The sequence below is a fragment of the Dendropsophus ebraccatus genome, chromosome 8, assembly GCF_027789765.1.
Source record: "Dendropsophus ebraccatus isolate aDenEbr1 chromosome 8, aDenEbr1.pat, whole genome shotgun sequence".
Classification (NCBI taxonomy): domain Eukaryota; kingdom Metazoa; phylum Chordata; class Amphibia; order Anura; family Hylidae; genus Dendropsophus; species Dendropsophus ebraccatus.
In genome coordinates, this window is record NC_091461.1 from 6,989,183 (window position 1) to 7,001,816 (window position 12,634).

General features: G+C 47.6%; 1 protein-coding gene across 1 annotated transcript; it reads right to left on the reverse strand.

Moving 5' to 3' along the window:
* Nucleotides 1-450: 450 nt before the first annotated feature.
* LOC138798383 (pancreatic triacylglycerol lipase-like) lies at nucleotides 451-12,006 on the reverse strand. The gene is made up of 10 exons (XM_069978813.1): nucleotides 11,424-12,006; nucleotides 7,263-7,417; nucleotides 7,060-7,185; nucleotides 5,193-5,327; nucleotides 3,030-3,138; nucleotides 2,821-2,940; nucleotides 2,443-2,562; nucleotides 2,153-2,271; nucleotides 1,906-2,037; nucleotides 451-537 (listed from the first exon to the last, which is right to left on the reverse strand). The coding sequence occupies exons 1-9, from the start codon at nucleotides 11,470-11,472 to the stop codon at nucleotides 1,927-1,929; spliced, it is 1,044 nt and encodes a 347-aa protein (XP_069834914.1). The 5' UTR covers nucleotides 11,473-12,006; the 3' UTR covers nucleotides 451-537; nucleotides 1,906-1,926.
* Between the last annotated feature and the right edge of the window lie 628 nt (nucleotides 12,007-12,634).

The window sequence follows — 12,634 nt, forward strand, 5'->3', positions numbered from 1 at the left end:
TTGTGGTTTCAAAACTGGAGCAGACAGGTAAGCAAAGCTACATACATCTATAGTATGTTTATTCTTATCCCTGACGTCAGAGGACCCCTTTATTATATCCTTATAGATATGTGATATAATTCTGCAATCACCACTAGGGGCGCTCAGGAACTGTGCACTGTACAGTATATACACTCAACTCCTCATCTGTAGTTACTGGGACTGATATATAGGATGAGCCCCAAATCAGGAACGACCTATGAGATGTAATATTAGACCGATCTCATTGTTCCCACCAATGGCCGATGACATATGCGGCAGTCCTGACGTCTGTCTCCGGGATTGTTATCTTACCAATAGATTTTAGGTTTTTTCCTTTCAACATAAACCTGAACATACAGGGACGATGCAGATCACGGGGTCAGATGTCCCATTGGAGCTGATAAATATAATACAGGACAGGGTGGTGATGGGTATGAAAAGTGCAGCTTTATTATAAGTTACATGATCCCAGATGGGAGGGAACTGGAGCCGAACCCGAGGTCAGAAGGTCAATACCTGCAAGAAGATGGAATAAAACATCAGCCATGTATGTATAAATTACCATGGGTCTATATGTCCAATAACTGCTTATATCCTCTACAGCTGCCCATATTGTCCTCGCCCCACTGAGCCCCTGCAGGAGGACCACTCTCTGTCCATACTGGAGGTTCATCCCCTGCACCAACTCCAGGAATAGACCCCTACCACTAATGGAGGACCAGATCCTGCCTCTACTAGCCTGAGGGACTGTCCCCTGCCCCATCTTGACGACAAGTCTATGGCCTTTAATTAAGGTAGAGATCTTGGCTCTAATGGAGAACTTGACCCTATCTGTATAGTAGGATGAGATCATGGTCCATCCAGAAGATCTGACTGGAGGACAACACCTTCCTCTACTGGAGGTCAACCCATTCCCCTGCTGAAGGATAATTCCCACAACTACAGGGGGCAGCCCCCATCTCTACTGGAATACTCAGATAAATTCTACTGGACAATCCCTGACTTCACTAGAAGACATCCCCTCAATCTACTGGAGGACATAACTAAAATGTATTGGAAGACACCCCTAAATCTACTGGAGGACATCCCCTGTATCTACTGGAGGACATCCCCTGTATCTACTGGAGGACATCATCTGAATCTACTGAAGGATATCCCCTGTATCTACTGGAGGGCATCCCCTAAATCTACTGGAGGATATCCCCTGAATCTACTGGAGGACATCCCCTGTATCTACTGGAGGACATCCCCTGTATCTACTGGAGGACATCCCCTGAATCTACTGGAGGGCATCCCCTGAATCTACTGGAGGACATCCCCTGTATCTACTGGAGGACATCCCCTGAATCTACTGGAGGACATCCCCTGTATCTACTGGAGGACAGCCCCTGAATCTACTGAAGGATATCCCCTGTATCTACTGGAGGGCATCCCCTAAATCTACTGGAGGATATCCCCTGAATCTACTGGAGGACATCCCCTGTATCTACTGGAGGACATCCCCTGAATCTACTGGAGGACATCCCCTGTATCTACTGGAGGACATCCCCTGTATCTACTGGAGGACATCCCCTGAATCTACTGGAGGACATCCCCTGAATCTACTGGAGGACATCCCCTGAATCTACTGGAAGACATCCCCTGAATCTACTGGAGGGCATCCCCTGTATCTACTGGAGGACATCCCCTGAATCTACTGGAGGGCATCCCTTGAATCTACTGGAGGACATCCCTTGAATCTACTGGAGGGCATACCCTAAATCTACTGGAGGATATCCCCTGAATCTACTGGAGGACATCCCCTGAATCTACTGGAGGATATCCCCTGTATCTACTGGCGGACATCCCCTACCGTGCCCCTTGCTGTGGGTATTGATCATTTACCATTGATCAGGCTTTGATGGTTTATGGGGTGGTTAGATAGAAGCTTTGGCTGGAGGAGGTAACACCGCGGAAAGTATCGGCGTAGTGACCCATCTTTGGACATCCAGCACTTGGGCAGGTTTTGCATTTGCCCTGGAATATGAGAGGTGACATGATATTAGTGTGTATATCTGTACATAAGCCGTATTCCATATACAGCTATAGCGCCAACATATACAGCAGTGCTGTGCAGATTCCATTCTCTTACACCCTGGTAGGTGCTCCAGTTGGCACAGGGGTAGCTCACAAAGGTGTTGGAGTTGGTGATACTGTCGGTGTAATACTTGATGGCTCTCATGTGGTTACAGGTCACAAAGTTCACGACTCCTGACAGAAACATCCAGAAAACACAGGGTTACATATACAGGGGGGTTATATACACAGAGATATATAGGGTCATACATATAGGGGTTATATATACAGAGAGGAATATATATAAGGTCATACATATAGGGAGTTATATGGGGTCATACATATAGGGGTTATATAAGTCTTTACCGTTCCAGATATCTTCCACGTTGACGTTGGGGATTTCGATGTTCTGAGGACACCCGGGCATGTGGACACCACCATTGGGGAAGAAGTCCAGGTGACCGACCACTTGGCTCATTCCAAAGCCTGAAAGTCACATCTAAGAGGCTTAAATACAAACCTAAATACAGTAAGACGTTTAGCTACAATCAGAGGTTTAGATACAATGTGAAGCTTAGATACAATGTTAAGCTTAGATATAATCAGAGTCTTAGATACAGTTGAGGCTGTGGGGAATTAGATGCAACCGAAGACCCTGAATCAGGGGCTGAGATACAAGAACTCTTAAATACAGACTTAGATACTTTTAGATACATTGGAAACCTTCAGGAGTGAGGTACTGACCCAGGCTGGGGACCAGAGGGCCGGCATCCGTGTGAATGACATCCACCAGTGCAGCATCGGACGGGTCCAGTCTGACTTCTGCCGGGGTGTTCTGGAAGTAGGGTTCAGCGGGGTCCAGTCCTGGGGGCAGGATACACAGGTATATACAGTATATAATATATACAGGCCTTCAGTACTGACACTCCGACTACTTCACCTAAAGGACAAACCTGAAATCCTGCTAATGCCCCTCTTCCTCTTCCCAGCCTCCCCGGCGGTGTGGGCGCCCAGGCTGTGGCCGATCAGGTGGACGTTGGCCGGAGAATAGCCAAAGTTATTCTGCAAGACGAGCGAAAGGGAGAAACTGTATACAAGAGGAGACATGGGGGCTGTGCGCGGCATTACAATGGGGGAGGTGTGTGCGGCATTACAATGGGGGAGGTGTGTGCGGCATTACAATGGGGGAGGTGTGTGCGGCATTACAATGGGGGAGGTGTGTGCGGCATTACTATGGGGGGCTGTGTGTGGCATTACTATGGGGGAGGTGTGTGCGGCATTACTATGGGGGGCTGTGTGTGGCATTACTATGGGGGGCTGTGTGCAGCATTACTATGGGGAGGTGTGTGTGGCATTACTATGGGGGGCTGTGTGCGGCATTACTATGGGGGGCGTTGTGTGCGGCATTACTATGGGGGCTGTGTGCGGCATTACTATGGGGGGCACTGTGTGTGGTATTACTATGGGGGGCACTGTGTGTGGTATTACTATGGGGGCTGTGTGCGGCATTACTATGGGAGGCGCTGTGTGTGGTATTACTATGGGGGCACGGTAACTGGCACTATTGTATAGGACATGTATATATACACTCACCAGCCACTTTATTAGGTACACCATGCTGGTAACTGGTTGGACCCCCTTTTGCCTTCAGAACTGCCTCAATTCTTGGCGGCATAGATACAACAAGGTGCTGGAAGCTTCCTCAGAGATTTTGGTCCATAGTGACATGATGACATCACACAGTTGCCGCAGATTTGTCGGCTGCACATCCATGATGCCAATCTCCCGTTCCACCACATCCCAAAGATGCTCTATTGGATTGAGATCTGGTGACTGTGGAGGCCATTGGAGTACAGTGAACTCATTGTCATGTTCTAGAAACCAGTCTGAGATGATTCTAGCTTTATGACATGGCGCATTATCCTGCTGAAAGTAGCCATCAGATGTTGGGTCCATTGTGGTCATAAAGGGATGGACATGGTCAGCAACAATACTCAGGTAGGCTGTGGCGTTGTAACGATGCTCAATTGGTACCAAGGGGCCCAAAGAGTGCCAAGAAAACATTCCCCACACCATGACACCACCACCACCAGCCTGAACCGTTGATACAAGGCAGGATGGATCCATGCTTTCATGTTGTTGACGCCAAATTCTGACCCTACCATCCGAATGTCGCAGCAGAAATCGAGACTCATCAGACCAGGCAACGTTTTTCCAATCTTCTACTGTCCAATTTCGATGAGCTTGTGCAAATTGTAGCCTCAGTTTCCTGTTCTTAGCTGAGCGGAGTGGCCCCCGGTGTGGTCTTCTGCTGCTGTAGCCCATCTGCCTCAAAGTTGGCCGTACTGTGCGATCGGAGATGCTCTTCTGCCTACCTTGGTTGTAACGGTTGGCTATTTGAGTCACTTTTGCTTTTCTATCAGCTGGAACCAGTCTGCCCATTCTCCTCTGACCTCTGGCATCAACAAGGCATTTCCGCCCCCAGGACTGCCGCTCACTGGATGTTTTTTCTTTTTCGGACCATTCTCTGTAAACCCTACAGATGGTTGTGCGTGAAAATCCCAGTAGATCAGCAGTTTCTGAAATACTCAGACCAGCCCTTCTGGCACCAACAACCATGCCACGTTCAAAGGCCTCAAATCACCTTTCTTCCCCATACTGATGCTCGGTTTGAGCCATGTGATTGGCTGATTAGAAATTAAGTGGTAACGTGCAGTTGGACAGGTGTACCTAATAAAGTGGCCGGTGAGTTTACATTCTCTATGGTCTATAGGTATAATATATAGCAATATAATTGTATATAGGTGCTTGATTCATCACATGATCATCATACGTGGTAGATTTATAGGATGGTTGTTGATACTTTGCTATATATGGTCCTTTTAGGAGCCAGGTTTATTTTTTGGCCTCACTCTAACTAGTGCCACAGTACCATCTGATTCATCCCAGCTCAGATTCATCCAGTCACGTGATCACCTGCCTGACCCACAAAAAACACAGTGTTTAATGTGTCAGAGGAAGTGGTCTGTCCTGGGTCAGCTGACTTCTTGTGAGCTATAGGATGACATCACCACCCACCAGACCCCTCCCATCCACACCCAGCTCCATGTGTCTACCTGAAGGACGTCCAAGAAATAAGCGATCTCTGCGCCCACCACACGGATGTTGTTGGAGGCCTGAGAGTAGAGCGTGCGGGAGCCTCCGCTCCAGTCCACACAGATGCAGTTGGAGTCCTCAATCTGGAACAGTTTCTGGAGGAGACAATAGAAATATCTATTATAGCACAGAATACAGTATATACTGACCCCCAACCCCCCCGGGAGGATTTACAGAACTCTGCATATAACAATGTATCCTTTGCTTTCCTGATCCGGAGCTACCTGTATATTATAATAATATCGCTGGCGCTTTCTTTTCGGTTCTGAGCTCAGGCCGGGCGATATGGCTGAAAAATAAAATCTCAATTTTTAAAAAATTTTATTTAGATTTTTTATTTAGATTTTTTATGTTCTAATGATGATACGTGTAGTAGTTGTGGCATAGTGGATAAGAGGTGTAGTAGTGGAAGTAGTAGCAGCAGCAATAGTAGCAGTAGTGGAAGTAGTAGAATTTGGAGTAATAGTAGTAGCAGCAGTAATAGTGGGAGTAGCAGTTGTAGTGGAAGTAGTAGTATTTTTAGTAGTAGTAGTAGTAGTAACAATAGTTGGAGTAGCAGTAGTGAAAGTAGTAGAATTTGGAGTAGTAGTAGCAGTAGTAGTAGTGGGAGTAGCAGTTGTAATGGGAGTAGTAATAGTGGGAGTAGCAGTTGTAGTGGGAGTAGTAGTAGCTGTAGTAGTAGTAGTGGAAGTAGTAGTATTTTTAGTAGTAGTAGTAGTAGTAACAATAGTTGGAGTAGTAGTAGCAGTAGTGGGACTAGTATTGGGAGTCCAGACAAACGATAACACTGCCAACTGCTAGTGAAAGCGCTCAATGCAGTGAAATCCTAGGTGCATTGCCCCCTGGGAAACAAAAAATATGCAATACAAGAGCCCGTGGAGCCTCATTGAAGGGTCTCGAAACACAGGAATAGCCAGATATCCCTCCCGGAAGAATCCTGCTCCACACTGATGAGGGGCAACACCCCGAAACAGCTATATGTGGATGGATACCTGGCCTTGGTTTTTCCCTTGTCATTACATTGACTTATAGGGCCACTTAATATGGTGGTTTTGGTGGTTTCCTTACAGGAGCCGCCCCTTGGCTGGAGGGATATCAGGCTAGTCCTGTGTTTTGAGACTCTTCAATGAGGCTCCTCTTTTGCATAGCATTGGGAGTGGCAGTATAAATAGTGGGAGTAGTAGTTGTGGGAGTAGCAGTAGTATTTGGAGTAGTAGTAGTAGTGAGAGTAGTATTTAGAGTAGCAGAATAAATAGTAGTAGTAGTTACTTGGTAGACGCGGTTGGACAGGGGTTAGCGTCGTACCGGTTCCTCCCCTGTTCTCTGGTGATGCTATTCTGGGTCTCTCCTACCCCGGGGACTCCTCAGTGCCCTGTTGCTGCTGCTGCTGCTGCTCTTACATGTACAGATGTACAGGCATCTCCTGGGTGTGGGCGGCGGGGATCTCCACTATGCAGACGTCGCAGCGCTGGATCCAGCAGGGGGCGGTCTGACCTGCAGGATGATCAGCTCTGGGCCCGGTCACACTCTGTGGTCAAGCTGGAGGCCATCGGTAACCACACCGCCCAAGCTCGGGGTGCCACTGCTCCCCCTGCATTTTTTTTGAAAAATGAATTTACAATTTTCAAAGAAGATCAAATTGATTTTCAAATTCTGGACTAATCAAATTAATTGGGTTAATCGCCCAGCCCTATTCTGAGCTCATGTCTCTCAGACATTCCCTGCTGGATCAGGGTCTGTACACGATCACCTGAGGACACAATGCCATCACCGGTCACTATACTACAGCCTGATATAGAGGAACGTCCTGGAGATGAGAGGCCGTACCAGGCAGATGTCAGACAGCCAGGTGGACTGTCCACTGTCCGTGAAGCCGTGAATTACAAAGCGAGTTTTCCTGGAAGTCCGGAAGTTGGAAGAAGAGATGGAGGAGGGATTGGTGGCGCTGATCGCCTGGAAGGAGAAGACACAGTACAGTCAAGCTCTGACTATAAGGACACAACAACCCGGTAACACAACATGAGCCTCACCTGGAAGCTGTTCTGGTTATTCCGGGTGTAAAGCAAAAAACGGGTGTTAATCTTCTCCGGGGCCCACGGTAACTTAGTGATGGGTCTCTCTATGGTGCCGGCCCATGGTTTGGCATCAGAAAAGCAGCCGATTCTGTTATAACAAACCTCTGCGCCTGCAGGAAAATAGGCAAACGTATCCTGTACTGATCTGTATACTCCAGAGCTGCACTCACTATTCTGCTGGTGGGGTCACTGTGTACATACATTACATTACTGATCCTGTATTATACTCCAGAGCTGCACTCACTATTCTGCTGGTGGGGTCACTGTGTACATACATTACATTACTGATCCTGTATTATACTCCAGAGCTGCACTCACTATTCTGCTGGTGGGGTCACTGTGTACATACATTACATTACTGATCCTGTATTATACTCCAGAGCTGCACTGACTATTCTGCTGGTGGGGTCACTGTGTACATACATTACATTACTGATCCTGAGTTACATCCTGTATTTCTTTTATTAAAATTTTAAACATAACAATAAATAAATACAGAAATAACACACCATATCTGACCAGAACAAAACAATAAAACAGAAAAATTACCAAAACAAAATGAAACCAGAACATAAGCCACCAGTCCATCCCCACACTCATTCTTCCACACAGACAACCCATATACCTATATACAATATATACACCCATATACCTATATACAATATATACACACAATATAAACAATTTTAGCTAAACATATTAATAAACTATATACACTACTATATACAAACCTATATACACTACTATATACAATACACCTATAAACACACTTATATACACTACTATATACACTACTATATACAATACACCACTATATACTATATACCTATATAAATAACTAAATGTGAACTCCCTCGCCCAGTTACATTGTGCACAACCTAATACCACAGAAACAATTCTATACAAACCAACACCAACTAAACAAGACATCATTACACAAATAAACTACAACTAAACAAGACACAATACAAAAATATGAACCTACAACTACATACATACTACATACTACAGTACATATAATATTTTTTAATAAATGTATTTATTTTTTGGGGCCCTGAGCTGGTCCCGCATCCCATGCCCCCAGTACATGATCACGGACGTCCATGAACCAGCCCAGGATTATATATATATAAAAGTCCCCACAAAGTCCCACAGAAGCCCCCTCCCCCCTATTACCCACCACCCAACCTATCACTAAACCCGAACCCCAGGTGCAAACAAAACATATATAATACAGTATATACAATTTATACAAACATACAAGACAATCACAATACAAAAATATATAACATACTAAACCCAACAATAATGAGACTTCTCAGCCCCACACACAGCCCGAAAGCCCAAGATCAGCGCCTGCAAGCCCTATACTCCAGTATCTCTACAGCACAAAACAAAAGACTAAGGTGCCAGCATCAGCCCACCACCAGGAGAGGAGACGCAGGCTAAGGAACCTTATAGGCAAAGCCCCTCCAAAGACAAGAGGCCCTACCAGCCCCCAGCCTCTCGTACTCCAGAGAGCGCACCTTCACCAGGTCACCGAGTGTGCCCCTAACCACCTCATCCACAGGGGGCGCTGTGCCCCTAACCACCTCATCCACAGGGGGCGCTGTGCCCCTAACCACCTCATCCACAGGGGGCGCTGTGCCCCTAACCAGCTCATCCACAGGGGGCGCTGTGCCCCTAACCACCTCATACACAGGGGGCGCTGTGCCCCTAACCACCTCATCCACAGGGGGCAATGTGCCCCTAATCACCTCATCCACAGGGGGCGCTGTGCCCCTAACCACCTCATCCACAGGGGGCGCTGTTCCCCTAACCACCTCATCCACAGGGGGCGCTGTGCCCCTAACCACCACATCCACAGGGGGCGCTGTGCCCCTAATCACCTCATCCACAGGGGGCGCTGTGCCCCTAACCACCTTATCCACAGGGGGCGCTGTGCCCCTAACCACCTCATCCACAGGGGGCGCTGTGCCCCTAATCACCTCATCCACAGGGGGCGCTGTGCCCCTAACCACCTCATCCACAGGGAGGATTTTACGTTGCGTCGATACTAAACACCGTGCACTCCATGTACCTTAGTACCTGACCACTATGCTGACTAGGAATAAAGTGCTCCGGTCCCAGCCACCAAGGTTTCTGAATGCTCCATACGCCCATTCCGCATAGGAGAGACGGGCCAACCTGGGCCACCCGATGGAAGCGCCCACCCTGTTGTAAACCCCTGTATTAAAGGGACAATGAAACAGAAAATGCTCCATGCTTTCCAGCAGGCCTCCACACTCCTCAGAGCTCCTGCACACTCCTCCTGGGGACATCCCCGATCCTCAGAGCTCCTGCACACTCCTCCCGGGGACATCCCCGATCCTCAGAGCTCCTGCACACTCCTCTCGGGGACATCCCCGATCCTCAGAGCTCCTGCACACTCCTCCCGGGGACATCCCCGATCCTCAGAGCTCCTGCACTTCAGATTGTCCCTCACATACAGTTTCCCATGGAAGCAACGCCAAGCCAAGTCCCCAAACTTCAAGGGGATCCTGATGGAATTCAATAGGCCCAAATCAACCTCCAGATCCCGACTTGTGCAATCCTTGAGCGCCAGCGGTTTTTGAAATGGGATGACCGGACCCTATTGTCAAGGAATTTCCTCGACAGAGTCCTAATCTCCCACATCCCCAATACCCCCCCCCCCCCCCCCCCCCCCCCCCCCCCGCCCCCGACGAATGACCTTCAGAAGCAGGGTAGCATAAGCCGGAAGATGCCCGTGTGGTGTGCGGAGATCCTTCACTTGCCCTCCTGTCTCCCATTCCTGGAAGAAAGGCCAAAACCATCCCCTACAGGAGAATACCCACGGAGGAGCCCTCTCTTTCCAGAGGTTTGCAATGTTGGTCTTAAGAAAGGTATTCACCAGGAACACCACGGGGTTGACCATACACAACCCCCCTTGTCTCCTCGTACGGTAAGTAATGACCATACACAACCCCCCTTGTCTCCTTGTAGGTAAGTAATGACCATACACAACCCCCCTTATCTCCTCGTACGGTAAGTAATGACCATACACAACCCCCCTTGTCTCCTACGGTAAGTAATGACCATACACAACCCCCCTTGTCTCCTCATACGGTAAGTAATGACCATACACAACCCCCCTTGTCTCCTCCTAGGTAAGTAATGACCATACACAACCCCCCTTGTCTCCTCATACGGTAAGTAATGACCATACACAACCCCCCTTGTCTCCTCGTACGGTAAGTAATGACCATACACAACCCCCCTTGTCTCCTCGTATGGTAAGTAATGACCATACACAACCCCCCTTGTCTCCTCGTATGGTAAGTAATGACCATACACAACCCCCCTTGTCTCCTACGGTAAGTAATGACCATACACAACCCCCCTTATCTCCTCGTACAGTAAGTAACCTCCCTCTTGAGTAGGTTCAGTCTATTCCCCCATAACAGCTGGAAGAACACACTGTAGACCCGAGTCCAGAGCGGTTCTGGCAAAATGCAAACACTGCCCAGATATATCAGCAAAGGGAGCAGGAAGGTTTTGATCAGGTTAACCCTTTCCCTGAGGGTCAAAGATCAGCCCTTCCACTGATCCACCTTCTGAGCGGCGATCTTAAGCCTGCTGTCCCAGTTTTGTTTGGGGTAATCCCCTTGGCCGAATTAGATGTTGAGGACCTTTGCAGACTCCTGGGGCTCTGGAAGGGTGTCCGGGAGATCAAATCCAGGATCTCCACCTCCCAGCCAGAGACTCTCACACTTATCCTGGTTGATCTTAGACCCAGATGCCTCTGAGTAGCGCTCCACCTCTGACATCACACACTGCGCCTCCTCTTAAGAGGAGACGAATATGGTGACATCATCGGCGTACGCTACCACCCTCAGAGTGGAATCCGGCACTCCAGAGCTGCACACACTATTCTGCTGCTGGGGTCACTGTGTACATACTTTACATGACTGATCCTGAGTTACATCCTGTATTATACTCCAGAGCTGCACTCACTATTCTGCTGGTGGGGTCACTGTGTACATACATTACATCACTGATCCTATATTATATTTCAGAAAATGTAAAATCACCAGATTTGGTGTTTTAGGTTTTTACCTTTCACGGCACTGAGGAAGACGATACCAATGGTCCAGATGAACATCATCTAGAGGGATGAGAATAGACAGATCAGTGCTCCCCCTGGCTGCGGCTCAGGGCAATGCAGTATAGCAGATACAATGGATGTCACTCACCTTTGTGCCCTTGGAGCTGCTGTCAGCTGCTCAGTCACCGAACCTGACTGTATATATATATACATAGACCTGGATGTATACGGGGGAGGGATCGGGTTGCTCTGTTAATGATTAGCGATCATCATATAATATCTTCTTCTATTAATACCTCTGGTGCTGTGGGAATACTGAATAAACTCCTAATGTGGAAACTTATGGGGAGAGAAACAGATGGAGCAAATCCAGCTCTGATGTTATGTAATAAACCTTATACAACAATGACTGAGGACTTCACTGAGTGTCTGTATGTGGCTTAAAGGGATTATCCAGGGATAGAAAAAACACTCTTTTCTTGCAAAAAACAGCGCCACCATTGTCCTCAGTTTGTGTGTAGTATAACAGCTCAGCGCCATTCAGTTCAATGGAATTTAAGTTTTATTTTGACTTTATTGTCCCCAGTCTGACACAGTGCTCTCGGCTGCCACCTCTGTCCATGTCAGGAACTGCCTAGAGCAGGAGAGGTTTTCTATGGGGATTTGCTGCTGCTCTGGACAGTTCCTGACATGGACAGAGGTGGCAGCAGAGAGCACTGTGTCTGTCTTATATGGCCGGTTTATATGTTTTATATGGCCGGTTAATAACCCCAAATAGTTGGTAACCTCCGGGCTTGTTGCGTGCCCCTTGGGCTCTTGTCACAGCAACCTTGACTTGTAGTAGACCAGCTCGGGATGTTGGTACCGCCACCCACAGAAAGGGGAAAAATAACCCAAGGTAGACAGTGGTGTGTGTATAGGTGCAGGTGCAGACAGAGGAAGACAGAGTCCCTGATGTTTCATATAAAAATAGAACAGTTTACTGGATGACTTTGCGGGTAAACAGTATACTCAATAGCAGTAGTGCAAATCTTGATAAAACTTGGTTGCTGACAATAGAGTAGAGTTAGTGCTTTGATAGGAATAGGTGCTTTGTAGAGGTAAAGAGAACAGGAAAGGAGTTGCCAGAAGAGCCCTGCCCAATGTAGATCCTGTACTCTGCTGGAACTGTAATATATATATATATATATATATATATATATATATATATATACATACACGC

Bases quoted from the DNA above. Each gene is read 5' to 3' on its own strand.
- LOC138798383 (XM_069978813.1), bottom strand. From the start codon at position 11,472: ATGATGTTCATCTGGACCATTGGTATCGTCTTCCTCAGTGCCGTGAAA. The intron at 7,418-11,423 runs GTAAAAACCTAA...ATTTTCCTGCAG, and splicing joins CTTCCTCAGTGCCGTGAAAG to GCGCAGAGGTTTGTTATAAC. The intron at 3,139-5,192 runs GTAGACACATGG...CTCGTCTTGCAG, and splicing joins ATTTCTTGGACGTCCTTCAG to AATAACTTTGGCTATTCTCC.